The 18,859-nt window shown below is 33.3% G+C and overlaps 1 protein-coding gene across 1 annotated transcript in view; it reads left to right on the top strand.

The window, feature by feature from the left end:
- LOC148309929 (phospholipid-transporting ATPase VD-like) overlaps positions 1–18,859 on the top strand; it is a 117,717-nt gene that overhangs the window by 79,518 nt on the left and 19,340 nt on the right. The window contains exon 3 of the mRNA XM_088259286.1: positions 15,618–15,822. Coding sequence (XP_088115412.1) covers positions 15,618–15,822 — 205 coding nt within the window. The remainder of the gene's footprint in view (positions 1–15,617; positions 15,823–18,859) is intronic.

Here is an 18,859-nt window from a genome sequence, read left to right as displayed (position 1 = left end):
AATCAATTTGGAATTCTACCAACTGTCTGCAGTTACAATAAATTTTTGGTGTATTCAAATTCTTGCTCACAAATCTATAACCAGCCTATGACAAGTCGTAACCTCTGATAATCCAGACTATATTATTCTTAAGCTATGTGAGATGTCAAAAAGTACTTATTTTTTTTTACTTATTTTTACCAAAAACGTTAATCGTTGTCTTTGTTATGTTTTAGAAAAAAGTCACGATTATTTAGTCAAACGGTCGCGTGAGTTCGTCTGGCTGTCAACGCCTCAAATACAATACAATCAATAATATAATTTTCAATAGTGATAACTGTTGCCACGATCATACTAGTAATGACTTTTGCAATTGCCATTTTCAAGTCACTCGAATCGTTAGAGTTAATATCTTTGTATGGTGGCAATAAATTTTTATTGGCTTAATTTATGTATCTACGACTTCAATCTAGCAGGGAAAATGTGCTCTAGTCGAATCAAGTCCATTTAGCGCCACAATAAAATCGGGCATATTAGCTAAAAGCATGGCTAGCTGTTGCAAAATGACAGTTGGGAATTTCTGCAAACGAATGTTCCTTTCAGTACCTCAAATATCCTACCATCCTACAATCAATTTTAATAATTTTATCAAACACATTTGGATTAGTTGCCATTCAAAAAACCCCAAGATTTGGAATAAAAAAATGTTTTCAAAAATAAAACCACATTTTGTTTACAGATGTGCCTAATTAGGTAATTGTTATTTCTTTGGTCACAGGGGCGGAATTAGTTTTTTTTTATTTTACTTTTTCTCGATGTTTATTTCTTAAGAGCCTAACGTTTTCAGGTATTCTTTTACTTCTTTTTGGTGTAGGCCTTATGGGCTGTTTTTAAGAATGGTTAGCCTCCTGAAATGTCGATTCCCAGCTGTAAATCCATCTCTTTGGTGGTCTGCCCGGGAATCGTCTACCTTGGGGTTGACCGTGAAATGCAATGTGGGGGAATCGGGATGGTTCGATTTTCCTCACGTGTGCATTATCTCCTTCGTTGTCTTCCCCACAACGACATCTTCGATCTCGCATATTACTCCTATCCGGGTGTTATTCGTACTTATCCTATCTCGTAGACTCTTGCCAGATATGCTCATTAGATCTTCATTTCTGACACTCGTAGCGGTTTTCATGTTATATTGTTAGTATATTAAGAGCTAAAAATACGCAATACGCAATCATATTTGTGCTCTGAATAGAATGATCGAATGCTAATATTGAGAATGACCCCTTCACAAGAATTTCTTAATTCGGTGTTAGGATTCTTGTCGAAGGATACAAAAGCACATAGATACTATTATATCGACTTGCAAATGCTTGAAAAAAAAACGCAGAGGCGTGTGCAATGCATGCAATGTTAAATGTTCTACCAATCCTTGACATTAATACGAAAAAATAATAGTCTGTGGATATAATTTTATATCACAAATAATATTAATACATATATAGAGGAGGGTCTCCCGTACCACATACAGTCTGTCAGACGTCGCTTATATAAAAAAGTCTGGATTATCTCGTTTTCCCCCCAAGTCGACTATTATCGTCAAGTGTGTGTACCTGTCGTAAGCAGCTTTTAAATGTTCTGATCTCTTATATAATTATTCCCTTTATATAATTGAATTAAAGTGTTTGTTTAATATTCTACTAGTTTTTTTAAAATATATTTTTTAAATTGATTTTTGATTAATATTTTGAGAGTGTAATGTCATATAAGCCCGCATTGATATATTTTACATAACTTCTTTGGCTAATTTAATCGTCTTTATTTGTCAGTTTGGAGAAAATCAATATTTAAAAAAAATAATTGTTATTTTTATTTTTGGAATTAAAAATACTTTTGGAATTGAAAATATTTGATTAAATTGGTATTTTTGTTTTTAAAAATATTTTTGGAATTAAAAAGTAAAAAATACTAGATGAACATTTACATAGAAAAATAAAACGCTTATCATACCATTTTTTGAGTTTATTAATGCAAACGCGACTAGTTTCGAGAACTACAGATGTTCATCAACATTTGAAAATACAAACAGCACCAGTTTGTATTGTCACGCGTTGAAGAGGACATCTATAGTTCTTGAACTAGTGTTAACATAAAAAAAATCAAAAGTTTATTTACAACATTTTGAGTGTGTCCAAATACTTGTTCACAAATCTGGATTATCTCCAATTACAGGAGTTATTTTTCACATTATTTTTTGAGATCTCATCAAAGATGAGGAAGAATATGGAAGTTTGGGCATTCACGGGGCTGACGACCGTCATAGGCTGGTTTGACTGATCACTTTACACACGTGTAACATTCACCACGGCGATTGTTACACGTGTGTATCACCACTCATCTTTGATGAGATGTCAAAAATAATATCAACAGTTAATTTTTATAAAATCATCAACCTTTTCCATAAAGTTAATGCCAAATCAATTAATAAATATTTTTTTAGAGTTTTCTGGATTTTACGAACTCTATTTTCTTTTATGAATTGAAGTGCAGTTTTATTAATAGTTTTATTAATATTTGATTGATCGTGTCACCTCTTGTGAGTCCACTTGTTCAATGATAAATCAATTGAGTTTTTATGTTACTTTTTCGATATTTTATTGTCTTGTCTAAATTTCTGACGACTACTCGTAATTGGCTTCTACTGGGTCTTTATTGGTCCATTAAAATATTGCTCACAAAATTACATCAAATCAATTTGTTGTTTCGCTGTTTTATTTTTCATTAATAAATTTTTCAATTTATTTTTTGCGAGTTTGTGTATGCAAAGCCCCCGTAGTGTAATGGTTAGCGCGTTTAGCTACCGTCCTGGAGGCCCCGGGTTCGATTCCCAGGGACGGGAGGTCAAGCGCAGAGTAATCTCTTTTCCTTTATGTAAGTAAAGATCAAGGTAACACTGCTTCAATACGATGCAGAGCCCTATGCACTATTAGGTGCGGATAAAGATAAGTAGTAGCAAAGCAATACGACTACCATTTTGTGAATGGGCGAAATGTGATTTTGCTTCCTTATGAAATTATTTGCAAAAAATAATTGTTTGGTTTAAAGTTTGAATAGCTGAACACAGAAACTCACTATTATCATACAATTTATCTTAAAAATAAAAACAGATTTTTACTTGCTTTGTAGTCGAATACAGTGGAAAGAAAATGCTTTAACTACGTAGTGTAGATAATATTAAGCTAACGCGCTATAGTGCCACTCTAGTTTCAGTTCAGGGGATTGATTACATACGGAAATCAACGTTTTAACTTCGTAGTGCGAATATATTCGACTTTATTTCAATTTGGTAAAAAATATATTTTTTAATTTTTGTTTTTTCGGTATAATTAACTTTCTGACAATATTGATTGACGGCACATTTCAAAATGCCTTAGTCCTTAGAACCAAAATCCAGAAATAATGTTAAAGTTATCTACACTAAGTAGTTAAGTCGTTGCCATTTCACTGTAATTCCAGCCCTGGTATGCGATGTGTCTTGTATTACCACATTCTTGTTTTCTCAAATTTACGACATTATACGTACGTAACGACTCCGTGTGTGTTACAAACGAGCAATTAATTTGATTTATTTATACAAATAAAAACTGATGTCTTCTTTTACGAATATCGCAATCAACACAGAGAAAGAAAAATGTTAATATCTTAGCATGTAATCGACCAATTTGTAGAGCTGGAATCAGGTATTTTTTCGAAATATTATTTTGTTTAACGTAAAAATCCTCATAATATTAATTTCCCTAGTAGATGGATCTACTCGTATCTTAGGTAGTACTTGTAATGTTTTTTTGTTTGTTTGTTTCTTTCTTGCTTAGTTAGTTAGTTTGATATTTCACCTTGTCTTCTCGTTATTTGCCATTCAGATAAAAAATTAATATATTGTTCACAATATAGCAAAATAAAACAAAATAAAAAGCTGTATTTGAGAGGCAAAAAAATGAAAAATAATTAAATATTTATTATTTTAATTAATTTAACGAAGCAGTCACTTTGAGATAATATCTATTCATGTTTTTTTAATTAAAATTTTGCTTGGTAAATCACACTTATAAATATGTATATTGTTCTCCGTGTTTAGATGCATTTTACATCATTATTAAACGCCAGTCACGGGTTTTTTTTTCAATTCAATTTCAATTTCACTTTGTCAATACTACTTTTTATTTGATTCTATTTGTTTGATAATAATATTGAATGCATCGAAAGACGTGTGTCAGTAGATTTTAAGAAATGGTGGCATTTACAAATCAAATATTATCACAATGTGACTTCAATTGAACGAATCAATTAATGACGTATATGGTGTTTGGTGTTTGATGTTTTGAAACACGTATTACAATAGATTTCAATAAGTGTGCGGTGTTTATTAAATATAAATAAAATAAATTAATAAATAAAAAGCAAATGTTATTTTCTTTTCGGTATGATTAACTTTCTCACAAAACCGATCGACGACTCGTTTAAAAACATAGACATAAAAGATCAGAAATATGGTAAAATTTATCTACACTACCTAGTTAACGCTTTACTTTTTCACTGTAATTCCAGCCCCGACCAGACTAAATGCTCAGTTGTCTACCTTTAACGGTTGATTTTCTGGATTGTTTTTGGTGTAACTCGATTCGTAATTTAGACGATTCAAAATGCCGAAACGAAACTGCGAATCACCTCGTGCATTTCGGGCCATCCATTACTTGTTACAACGTGAAAGTAATTATTACATAAAACCGTATTAACAGTACTACCAACACCGGCTACCGTGACTTATAAATTATTCCTTACCTATAATTAAATTACAAGTACCAACTGGGATGAACTGTATGCGAAATATGAAAGAACGTAAACGTAAAAGTATAAAAAATCTCACGGTATAATTTTTTTTAACAAATTATTTATGGATCTATTCTGAAAAAGCTATAAACGGTGTGAGGAAGACCTTTCAGACGAATTTGCGGCAAAACGATGGATGATAGACGTTTTAATGGTGAAATAAGGAAAGAATGCAAGGCTGAAATAAGCATTATCGATAAAATTAATAAAAAGTGTGTCGAGATGATTTGGACGTGTGGATCGAACGAGTGAGTAAAAAAGTTAAAAGAAATTTATTACGTGAATATAGTTGAAAATAGAAGTATTTGAAGACCAAGGAAATTTTTATATGATCAAGAATTTAAAATGCTTAAATTTGATCAGATCAAGAGTTACAGGTGACACCTGTGTTTAGCACTTTTTTTAAACATATTTTTTACCGTGATGGCATCGCCATCTGTTGAACGTAACAACAAAACATGCGAAACTAAAGACTGCTCATGGCGAACATTTTCAATGTTTTAGATTTCATTTCAAGCATTGTGAAATTACGGTATATGTATTAGAAATGTGTGCTTTCTTTTTCTTTTCTTTTCCATTTAACTCGAGCGAGCCATAGCAACACGTGGCCGGGTACACCTAGTAAATAATAAATAAATGAAATGTTATACAAAATATTTTGTATTCGTGATTAAAATTTTTCCCCATTTAGAATGATCAAGTGCAGTGTAGTTTTACCGTTTCGTCCATTAGTCGGAGGATTGGTCCATAATTTGGAATGATATAACAGTATACAGGAATAGTTTCCACTCCACGATAGATAAAAAATGCAATATTGGACGCATCAATTTTAATATCCATCCACAACCAACCAAAATACTGACTTAATGACCGAGTCGTTAGCTTTGCAGTTAGGAACTAGGTACGCATGTCTGCTTGCAGACGTCTGATAGAAGTTCATTTACTATAGGTCGGATCTTTTTAATCTTTTTATCATTTGCTTGGTTATAAAGATATCAAATAGACCTTTAAAAATTTCTCTAGGTGTATTTGATAATGCGATCTAGCATTATGTGGTTGATCGTATATCATATAAAGACAATGTTATCATAGTTCTAGTGTTTAAGGACCAATCGCTGGGATTTTTTTCTTCTTTGCTTAGCAACAGTTAGGTGTCCTCTATTCTTCAAATCCTTATCCGCACCCAATGGTGCATAGGGCACTGCATCATATAAACGCAGTGTTATCTTGATCGTTAAAACATGAAGGAAAGGTGATCAGCCCTCCCCGCTTCAGGTACCAGTCTAGGGTAATATTGAATAAATATTAGAGTGAAAAAATCACTTGTTTATTTGATCCCCCCCTGAGAATCGAACCCGGGACCTCCAGAACGGTAGCCGAGCGAGCTGACCATTACACTAACGAGGCAGACATAGTCCTCTATAGTTAGATTTAAGTTTTGTACTAAAAATTTTAGTGGAACCTAACTGGTGCCAGTCTGATGATGTTGTTAACAATAGATCCCAGTCACTAGTCCACCGGGGTAAATTACCCCAAATCGGGTAAAAATGAATATTTTGGGGTAATAAGGGTAATATTTTCCCTAGAGTGCTATTTCATAAACGTGCTAGTATTTTTACTAATTTAAACAATTCAGAAATCGATTAACCGCTGGAGACTATTCAAGTTGCTCCAACATCAAAAAGTCCCAATTTTTAAGTAATTGTATCAAACACGAAGCATCATCATTACTCCAAAAACTGAAAAGGAAACCGGAAAACCAGAATTTTCGTTTGATCCATTTGAGAATTTCGTTTTGTTTGTCTATTACATACTTACTATTTTCATGTAACTTTTTTTTGTTCTTTTTCGTGTAAATTAATTCAATAAATAAGTTTTACTTTAAATATCATACATTTATTGTCTTTTCAAATGGGGGGGGAGGGGTTAATATCGACTTACGTAATAATATTTGGGGTAATAGTTAAAAAAGTTTCCCGACCGCTGCACTAGCCGAATGAAATGGAAATAAAGTGGAAAAATATATGCAATGATAAAACCCAGTCACTGGTCAAATAAAGTGGAAAGATCTATGTAACAATAAAACCCAGTCACTGGTCAAATAAAGTGGAAAGATCTATGTAACAATAAAACCCAGTCACTGGTCAAATAAAATGGAAGTAAAGTGTAATAAAAACTATGTAGTAGTTGTTTGATTGTATACATTCCGTTTTGCTAAATTAAAATGAGGAAAAAAATTGAAGAATATTTATTTTTTAATTGTGTAGTGTCGAGAACGAAGCTATGCACACAGTGCAGCATAAAACATTCAAGCGACACATCGTATTACGTGTTGGCAGATAGTGGAAGATAAAACGAAACACGATAAGCAATATCCACATGTTTATTTTATTTTCTGACCCTAACTAAAACAATAAAACCATCATATAAATTTCTACTAATATGGCACGAGACACGATTCCCTGTGGCATAATTACTAGGTAAGTAACATTTGTTGAACCTGAAAATTACTCGTAAAAACGATAAATTAATAGCATTACTATAATTCTTCACTGAAGTTTATTTTTCTGAATTTAGTGATTTTGGAGCTGTGTCGGTTTTACAGTAGGCGAATTTTAGCAATGAGCTTGAATACTTAAAGCACAGACTAGTTGTAATTTTGACCGTATTCAGAAATCACGTTTATATTTGACCTTGTTACGAAAATTCAATATAAAAATCGTTAAGGCCCATCTTACCACCTGTATTATACCCTCATCCATTTACAAGTATTATCTAGTAAATTACTGTTGCTCTGTATCCTATGTGCTTTAAATCAATGTAAATGCAGTTCAGTATCGTTAAGCTTAGCGTAATTTCCAACGACAATAAACAGAAATTTGAAATTACTAATAATTTCATACATTTTCTCCATGCTTTCGAAAGTTCAAGAAACTCCAGTTTGACAGTTGGTTTTGTTATCAGAGCAAATAATTAATATAGCAGGTATCACCCAAAATTGGGTGCTTTGCCAATAAATTAAAAAGAAAAATTAATATTTATAAAAAATCGATTCTTGATCAATATTTGACGAATTTTTGATTTGTTTTAAATGTCAAACACACACGATACCTATGCTAAAAATTGAATATACTATGATAGGTCATAACCGAAAAGAGTTGTTATGTTGTTGTGTTTATTATTATTATTGTTATATTTAAAACAATCCTTAAAAAGATTTTTGTAAAAGTCCTTATAACCTATAATCATTACTTAACGTATCCTTGAAATTGAATATTGTTAATATAATATGCATACATTCATAAAATAGTATTTAGTTATATGGCTTGCTGGAAACAAATTAGTCACGCCAAACAGCACTACACTGTCATATGTATTATTCAAGTTTGGTTTTTCAATGAACATGTCCGCCCGAATTTGCTATCGCGTAGGGGATGAATAAATGATCCACCACCTCCCTCCGCCGCATTCCAGTGCCACGTAACCTTTATCGTACTCCAAAATCACATGTCCATCACATGTTCAAATGTAATGCGTAGAAAAATACGACCGCTGATGAGGAGGCCCGATAATTCACTGAATTTCAGCTGGGTTTTTCTAATAAAATATGTTGTATGTAACGTTTATGACTTTTTTTTTTCTATAATGTGTAGTAAATAACACTTATTTTCTTCTTTGGCGTTGTTGTTCCATTATTGAGGGTTGTACTACCTTCTCAGCTCGAAACATTTTGTCTAGTTTTTTTTTCTCTTTTACTTTTTTGCACCCTGCTTATAAATGCAAGGTCATGCTACGGGTAAGGGATTCTTACACTTTTACTATAGTGCTTTCCAGTATGCATTATGTGGGAGAGAAAAAAAGAGGGCAAAGCAGCGTTCACCGCTTCACTCCACTACATTTAGCTTCGTAAATATTGGTCATAGTTGTTCTACAATTCCCGGCTCCGACGTTTATTCTCCTTCATTATAGTTTTCCATCTTGTCTAGTTGTTTTCCACCTCTTCCGACATACCGCGATCAGCATCGCTCCAACCACTAATCAACTTGTGGCAGTCTTTAATCAGTCGATCTTTCTTTTCTTCTACTTATAACCTTCGACGCCTCCCATGACCATTAACTTTTCGTCTCTTTTAGACAATGTCCCCGAAAAACCGAAGGACGCGTATTAATTTCACCCATCTAACGAGAAGATAACAAATTATTGCATCTATTTTTTGACATCTCATCAAAGATGAAGAAGAATATGGAAGTCTGGGCATTTACGGGGCTGACGACCGTCATACGCTTGTTTAAATGATCACTTTATACACGTGTGACATGCTTACACACGTGTAACATACCCGTACTTCCATATTCTTCTTCATCTTTGATGAGATGTCAAAAAATAATATGAATATAACTCCTGTAATTGGAGATAATGCAGATTTTGTGAACAAGTATTTGGACACACTCAAAATGTTGTATACACGACTCTTCGTTTGATAAATGTATTTTAAATTTCATCGAACTTTTCGTGGTAAATTTCATTCACTAATGGTTCATTTTATACTTAATTATGCACGAGGAAAAAATGCTATCTTGTATGAATCATAGGTCAAGGCTTGTCATTCACCGTATTCGGGTATTTAATGATGACTGCTCACATTAAGTTACGTTTTTGTGTCAACATTGGGTAGGACTTGGGCAGGGTTGGTGGTGATTTGTTCGTTTTTTAAACGATCCGACAAGGCAGCCATGTAGGGGTGGGGTGGCTTTCGTTCAGGTCAATTAGTTGTTTCACCTTGGCCCACTCCTCTTTTACGTGTTGACACAAAAAAAGTTAAATTTTACTGATAGCGCGAATGATAAATCTTTTATTTTATTTGTATGTTTAATATATGGGTATGTGTAATTATTATGCAGGATATGTGAAATTGTGAAATTTTGTAATAATTGTATTTTTTTCGATTGTACGTCATAATGGAATGGACCAAAACATACTATGTTTTAAATGTGACCTGACCACTTTTAAGTACGTATTTGAAATGCTTGATCATGCCAAGTTTTCCTTGCCCTTCCTCTGCTTCAATTCCAACTAAATTTTTCTCATAAATTAGTTTTTAGTCTACCCGACTACGCCACGGCGCTCGTTGATCATTTACCTTTCGAATGCTCGAAATGCGATCTCTCGCATTTCGACTGCATTCGGTCTAGTTTCATACTTCTTTTGCCAACACCATGTTTCACTTCCATACATTATGCCACACTCTCGTAAGAGATAATCCCTTTCACACGCGTGTCACGTAGTACCTACGTTGTTATATTTACACAAAGTTTTCATTTTGCTTTCTTACTATGGAAAGTTGAAAAATATTAATTTAATTTAAAGGTACTTGTATATTTTTTTTACAATAATGTTAGTAATACTAGTATAAAACCACTCACCGATGATCGGTGAGTGGTTATAAACTAATATTACTAACATTTTTGTAAAAAAATAAATAAGTCAAAATGACTAACCACAAAGTAAACGCTTTATATATTGCATTATTATTATTTTAATACACAACGCACAATAAAAACAACATTTAGGAGTTTTTAAATCATATTTTCTAAATCGTATTTTCATATGGTGTATGGAGTGCGTGGAAGTTTTTGGTAAGGGAAGGGTAATTAACTATGAGTATTTAGTGTTTTAGAATTTAGTACATAAACCCTGATGATGACAAGGTTCTTGTCGAAACCGGTTGGATAAAGTGTACCAATAAAAAGTGCTTAAAATAAAGTTGTTTTATTTTATAAAGCTTTAAATATTAATAATATTGAGAGTATTATAATTTAATATTTTAGAATTTAGAACATAAACCCTGATGATGACAAGGTTCTTGACGAAACCGGTAGGTTAAAGTGTACTTATAATAAAAGGGGTTAAAACAAATTTGTTTAATTTTATAAACCTTTAAATATTAATAATATTGAGAATATTATAATTTAAAGGTGTCTTATATTGATATGAAACATCTGTTGTTCCTCTTTATATGAAGTCTGTCAAATGCCAGGCTGGGATGCTTAGACTTTCATCTTCTTTCAAATAAAGAGGAACGATAGAGGTTTCATATCGAGTTAACCCTTTCCGGTCCATAAACAAAAAATAAAAATTCCACTAGGTCCACAATAGATTAACAACATTACAAAGTTAAACAATACATCCAAGTTTTTTTAAAAATAAAACTACACTTAAATTATTATATTTTACACTTAATACGAGTGAGAAAAAAAATGTTTGCTTGTATTTTAACACTAAACTGATGAAGAAAAAAATGTCGAATGACATTCGACATAGGACCGGAAAGGGTTAAGACACCTATAAATTGACATCTCATCTGTAGGGTGAATAATCCAGATTCTGATAAAATGAATAATATTAATATTGAAAGATAAAATGAATAATATTAGTATTGAAAGATAAAATGAATAATATTAACATTGAAAGATAAAATGAATAATATTAATATTGAAAGATAAAATGAATAATATTAGTATTGAAAGATAAAATGAATAATATTAACATTGAAAGATAAAATGAATAATATTAATATTGAAAGATAAAATGAATAATATTAGTATTGAAAGATAAAATGAATAATATTAACATTGAAAGATAAAATGAATAATATTAATATTGAAAGATAAAATGAATAATATTAATATTGAAAGATAAAATGAATAATATTAATTAGCTTGCCAATGTACGCATTCAAATAAGTAATTGGTTTCAGTTTTTCCATCGCGAAATTTTCCTCTTCCCGACTCCAAGAAGCGACGCGTATGTTTATCAATTCAATTATGAAGTTTTCAATTGAGTTTCTCGGTGTTCCAGTCGCCACTATGCGCGGTGATGACGCGGATACCGGGTACTGTTATTGAGTTATTGATGGAGTTTGGGTTTCGCCAATATTGCTAAACTAATATTGATTGAACGGAGGCCCGCCGGGCAGATCTATTAACGAAGTATTACGTGTTGTCTCTAACGTGGTAAGTGCCAATTTAATGGCAAATTTAAATAGATAGATGCCACTTTGTAACGTCCTCGTAAATTATAGGGGAGATCAAACAATTTGGAGAGTGGGGTAGAAAATATTTAAAAAAACTTTGTTAATATTTATAAAGTAGTAATTTTCCGACCACCAGTTGGGCCGACTACCGACTAGTTGGTCAATTTTCAAGCTGACTGATCGGTCGACTAGCTGCACTCTTCAGTAGCTAAAAATGTTGTGAAAAGCGTAGTGATTTTTTTTACAATATTTTTAAATACAAAACATAAATAAATAATAATTGTTTTGTTTTCTGGCATGGTTTTTAGCGCTTCCACATTTTGAAATATGGTAATTTTTCAGAAGTAATCTTATGTACTCGTATAATAACACAAAACGTATATTTATAGTTTTTTCCCCTTCTATTTTATTCGACCAGTGAACGGGTTTCGTATTTATCGACAGAAAAATTATTGAAAATCGTGCTTTTCAACCCCTGCTCTGTTGTGTATATAACATTTTTTATATTAGAATTTTGTCTAGCCTCCCACCGGTCTGATAATGTTGTTAACGACGAAACCCGGTCACTGGTCAAATAAAATATATGTGGAAAAAAGTATATTGGTTATTTTATTATATAGTATGCAATACATTTGTCGCATACTATATAACACCGACAGAATTGCTCAGTCGATAGGGCTGCGATTTTTCGAATAACAAGGTTCAAGGTTCGATCGAATGCGTTAATTTATTTTCTGTTATATGTTTTCCGCAAAGTAATTGAAAATTGTATCGTTATGTTTGAGGATTTATTTCTGATTATTTGCTCTAACTAAACAAGTTATATTTGCCCAAACAGACCGCCCACTTTCGCGAAATAATATAATTATCACCCTTTGGCTAAAATGTGACGTCGACAAAATAAACAAACTAAAATACAAATGGCGACTATTGCAACTTTCAAATAATATTAGTTGTTTTCCCAACACGTTTGCTAATTTATTGGATTTAACACTTTACGGTTTCCATGAGAAGGTCATTGACACCTGTCCGATGATTAGTCCGGTATAAAAATGAAGGAATTATATTTTTTGAAAGAATGATCATATAAATTAAGTATTTCTCTAAATTTTATTTTCTTATTTATTTTACTATTTCTTATTTCATACCTTTTCTTTTTACTCTTTATTTTATTTTTCCATAAATTTTTCTGGTTCATGATAAAAATTAGCTCTAAACCATAGCGTATATTGAATTATATTGTATATCCACACACAGGTTATGTATACGTGGGATTTTGTTTATAAATAATGTATGTTATATTAATATATTGTTAAATAAAAAGTAATGCGTGTACATCGAAATGATTGTAAAAATGAAATTAAAATGTAAAAATACATAAATAAACCACTTAAAATAGTAGTAATTTTTTATTATGACACCACAGATCTACTAATTTAAATGTAGGAAAAACCACGAAAGAAAATTAAAGATATTTTTTGCGTCGAATTTTTTTTTATATACTTTTTTCATCGCAGTTACAAATATACTTGTTTTAGTAACAGGCATTTCGCCTTGCGAAAACTGTTTCGAAGTAAAAACTGATATTGACGTATTTAAGGCAGAATAATCGATAGCCCGCAACGCAAAGTTATTTAAAGATTAAAAAAAAAATTGCAATAAGTATATGGATATTGAAATAAAAAATATTCTGAAAAAATATATATTGTATGCGGACACACGTCTGGCTCCTCGCGCAGCCGGTCGCGAATCGTATATTTGCGAGTACAATCTTAAGTACAAAATTTGTAAAACGGGTAATATAGCTAGATAATTTTTGAAATTTTATTATGAGAGTTTTTTTCTTTCTAAAAACATGTGTACAGTATTCCTAGATTCCGTGACGGTATGTTATTGGCCTATACATTTTTTTATCACATGCGATTGTCATATTATGCTTTCAACTACTAATCAATATTTCTCCAAAAAATCAGTTTATATTTTATTCACGTACGCACCGAGTTCTACCCAGAACGGAAAAAATATTTACAATTTTTCATCAATCTAATAATTTCGATAATGGCTTCCGAACGGACGGTAAACAATAATTATTGGAATCACGAATGTTATCCGTGAAAAACATTTTCCGGTAATATGACTCTTATTTGCGTGAATTGGTTTTAAATTGTGGTTTCCACTCACGAATAGAAATAGTCAAATTAGGTTATTTTTTTAGTATGCATAAACTTCCGGTTTCAATTTCCGGCGTTTTAACGTAAAACGTGTGTATGTTTTACGACAAAAGTTATTATATTTTCCTGTCACCTGGCCGATATATTTTCTTGACCTATGACCTTGTTTTTATCTAATATAGTCTGGATTATCATTATATTAACATATCGCTCACTCTTTTCATGAACGTCATTAATCAAAAATCGTCAATTTTCAGTTGAGCATGTCTTCGGAATGCCCAGAAAATGTGCTATATCCCAGCAAAGTGGCATATTTTTAAGTTAATATTTACTCGCTACAAGGTAGAAAGCGTTGTTTTTGCATTTTGAAGAAAAGGTATTGTTTAATTTTTTTTTAATATACTAAATATTTTGCAAATGGAGAAAAAACCTTCAGGTTTTACCTAAAAAGATCTGTTGCACAGTAAAAAGTTGAATAAGTGGCTTGATATTTATTTTTAATCCATAGTATAATATTTTTAAACTTTAAAAACGATCTCCTGAAAAATCGAGTTTTTTTATTTTATTTATGACGTTCTTGAAAGGAGTGAGCGATATAAAGTATCTTAACCTTTATATATTTGACTTCGTAAAGAACCCGTAATGTCAAATCTAGAAAAATATGGAGAATCTAGGCTTCGGTCGGTAGTGAAACCATCCGTCAGTGAAGGAACCATCTGTCGTTTTAAACGATGTTTATTTGAGCGAAAATAATATTTTGATTAAACGAAACACCATTAACGTGAGTAATAAACCCAGATTTAAATCAAATAAAAACATCATTTAAGACGTTTCGTGGATGTTTTTATTCGCTAAAATAACACTATTTTTAATCTTTATTTAGATCAGTTGAGATGCTATACTCACACAAAGCACCGAGATTAATATTGATTCGCCTTTCTCTCTAGGTTTTAATTGCACCCAATGGTGGATAGGACACTATATCGTATTGAAACAGTATTATTTCGATTATTGATTTTATACCACCTGAGGCGATATTTTGTTAAAATTGCGCTATATAAATTACTTTAATACTATTATGAAGGCAAGGTGATCAGTCCTGCGCCTCAATACTATTGCACTGTTTGTTTCATGTCAGGTCCCCATCAATACGTAACATTTCCATTATAAATGATTTTAAGTAATCAGGAATTCTAGCTTGTAAAATTGTTAAGTTTTGGTGCGATTTAATGATTTCATATTGGTTTAACACAGGATTGGTCACGTTTTGTCGCAATTTTAATTAAGATTTCGATAGAATACAGTAAACAGAACAGATTGGCATTAAAATGATTTTTTGTGCAATATTGGAAATGTAACTTTTTGGTGAGGATATCCACCATTGTCTTTGTCTTGGGTAGCTCTTAATAGCGCCCCGACGTTGCTGATCCCCGTCCAATCTCGTATATTTCATATATCACAGTATATTAAGCCTTCAAAAATGTCACGCTTTTGGGCGACAACTTGCCTTGTTTTTGCAACATTAGTAATATATATTTTGTTGTCTGTTCCAGCTCGATAGACCGATACAAGAAGGTGCTGTGGAAGGAGGTGCGCGTGGGCGACCTCGTGCATCTGTCCAACAACGAGGTGGTGCCCGCCGACCTCGTGCTGCTGCGCTCCTCGGACCCCGCCGGCCTCTGCTACCTGGACACGTGCAACCTGGACGGCGAGTCCAACCTCAAGCCGCGACAGGTCGTCACCGGCTTTCAGGACAAGGTAATGCTCACTCTTGTCAAGTCGCGTCACAAACAAGACAAGGAAATGGCCACTCTCGTCGAGTCGCGTCAGAAACAAGACAAGGTATATGGTCACTCTCGTCGAGTCGCGTTAGAAACAAGACTAGGTAATGGTCGCGCCCGTCAAGTCGCGTCAGAAATAAGACAAGGTAAATGGTCACTCTTGCCGAGTCGCGTTAGAATCAAGACTAGGTAATGGTCGCGCCCGTCAAGTCGCGTCAGAAATAAGACAAGGTAATTGGTCACTCTTGTCAAGTCGTGTTAGAAACAAGACTAATTAATGGTCATTCTCGTCGAGTCGCGCCAGAAACAAGACAAGGTAAACAATGGTCACTCTCGTCTGATTTGGTCAGCTTTTTTCATTGAACAATATTAGCGTGATTTTTTATATCAGACACTGGATTATCAGGATGAGATGTCAATATTAAATGTGCCTCAATTTGATACAAAACTTTTTTAAGTTAAGTTTTACTTGGTAAATACCACTATTTCTGAAAATCTATTGTGACACGTGTTTCGATGCATTCGACATCATTTTCAAACTCCGCTCAAGACCCAAGTGTCAAAAAACTCAAAGGGAACTTACCGCCTTCGCATAAACGCGACGAGATTTTTAATTACAAATTATATTCGTGCTTATCTGTGGAATATTTAATGATCGTTCTCTATTTTATTCAATTTTCTGATTGTTGATTCAGTGTCGAAGGTTTGCGTTACTTTACGCATGACTAAACTTTTATTTTATTGATGTTTACGTAAACTGTTATATGTAAGGTTATAACTAACCATCTCGCACGGGTGGCAGATAGAATATAACGCCACACCAATGTGTCTGCAAATAATCTTCCCCTCTTCCACATTAATACATCTCCTCATACATACCCGCTGATTATTTCCTCCTGACTTGAACACTTACAAGTACTACAGTAAACCCCCCTATAACGTTGCGATAGGTACCGTGATATCGGAGAGGGGATTAATATTTTAAAATTGTATTTTAATTTTAAATAAATCATTTCAGACATTTCTGCTGGTTAGAATATAAAAATACAGTTTAAAACATTAACCCATTATAACATTCCTTCCGATAACGCGGTACCTATCTCAATGTTTTAGGGGGGTTTACTGTATTTAAAATACTTGATCATGTTTCTTATCAATATTTAGGAAATCAGTAACTCCGTTAACCTTTTCCTTCCGGTGTTAAAATAAAACTTGAATTTTAAATTGAAAAAATACGGACATTCATAGCTAATCCCTTTAATTAATTATAAATGGAGAATCATTATAATGTAAATTTATTTGCTGAAAACATTAAAACAATTTGACAACTCTCACGAAACAAGCATAGGTTCGCTTTTGTCGTGAGCTGAAGAGCAACTGACCACTACCTAGAGAACATTGAGCTTTGAGCTCCTCACGCTTACACAGTGCATGTATGCAAGAGTGAGATGCGAATATAGTGTCGCGGTTCCCGCACACTCTTCACGCGCTGTTTATATTTATAATACCTCTTATGCACCCGATACATTCTGATTATTATTGACATTATTTTTCAAATCAATGCGTAAACATGATATGGAGGAATACCTAAAATCTTAGCCTTTATTTATCCTTAGAGATATTATGGTTATTAGAAGCAATGTGTACTAGGTACATAACACCGGGAAGGGAAGGTTAAGAAAATTAAAAGGAAATGTTATTCATGAAAAAATCCCTCTTATACTTCTTCGAGTTTCTTTGTGCATGTTCTCTGCATTTTGCTTCGGGATTATCCGATTATTTGCTGCATTCGTGTCGTTTGATTGGATCGTAGCTGCGCCATTATCAAAATTGACCCAGGGTCGCACGTCTCCGGGCGAGGTTTCATTTTGTGCCGCCACTGCAGCGATGTCCTTGTAGCTTGACGACTCTATGATCGTCTGCCGCACGAACTGGGCCAGTCGCCTCATTCCGAACGGCGTTTCTGTTTTTGCCGTGTTTTAACTTTGTATTGTTCGATGTATTAATTTATTTCACGATATCGGAATAGGTCAGCACACTTACCTTCGTGATTGCATTTTTTTCTCTGCACGAAACTGCTCCCGTCCTACTGTATGGCATTATATAATATGTATTGCATCGTAGATTTTGTCTAATTTGATAGTTGGAATTTGTTCGTGTATATTCTTTTTGATTGAGGGAAGGTATTCGGGTTCATCAGATGAGATGTGGGTGTTATATGATGATACGTCAATACCTCCCTCTTTGTCCGCATACATCATAATATTGCTTAGCATTGAAAGTCGAACTTACTTGCTTAAAGAACACTGTCAATCAATTTGATTTACAGTAAACTCCCCTATAACATTGATATAGGTACCGCGTTATCGGAGGAAACGTTATAAGGGGTAAATGTTTAAATTGTATTTTTACATTTTAACCAGCGGAAAGTTCTCAAAAAAATTCCGGGTAGTGGACAAGCGCCCTTAGGGCGTTTGTGCACTACACAGAATTTTACCGTCCGACAGTCCGGTTAGCATGATAAAACGGACGATTGGCTTGTGCTTTTTTCCATCTTTCTTATCTTTACGCTTAATCGGTGCGTGATCACGGTGCGCATAAATTCTATCATGCTAAACTGTCGTAGTCGCTTTTATTTAAAAAAAAAAAAACCGAGTGCTCAAGCGCTCTTACTGTACTATCGCATATTTTGCGAACACCCTTGTTTACTTGTCTTCATCGCATTTTCTTCCGGAATCATTGTCGAATAATGACCAGGAATCTCATTTCTTATCTACTCGTGGTTTCCGTGACCGCGTCGTATTTCTTTTGGCCACGTGTTGATTGCACGTGGGGGCCCTTCCAGGCGCACGTGAATTATTCAGACATCGGTAATAAGTTATCGAATGTGGGTTTTACTAAATCGGCTCCGGCTTTCACCGACAGCCAGTCACGCGATGGGGATGGAAATGCTTATCTGCGCGGGAAAAACATATCAAAATCGTAAAAAAAAACATTTGTTCGAGAATTTTCTT

The sequence above is a fragment of the Brachycentrus maculatus genome, unplaced genomic scaffold (assembly GCF_059751285.1).
Source record: "Brachycentrus maculatus isolate JH-2025_06_01 unplaced genomic scaffold, ASM5975128v1 h1tg000115l, whole genome shotgun sequence".
NCBI classification, from domain to species: Eukaryota; Metazoa; Arthropoda; class Insecta; order Trichoptera; family Brachycentridae; genus Brachycentrus; species Brachycentrus maculatus.
The sequence above is the reverse complement of the archived record's forward strand: the minus strand, read 5'-3'. Positions and strand labels throughout refer to the sequence as shown.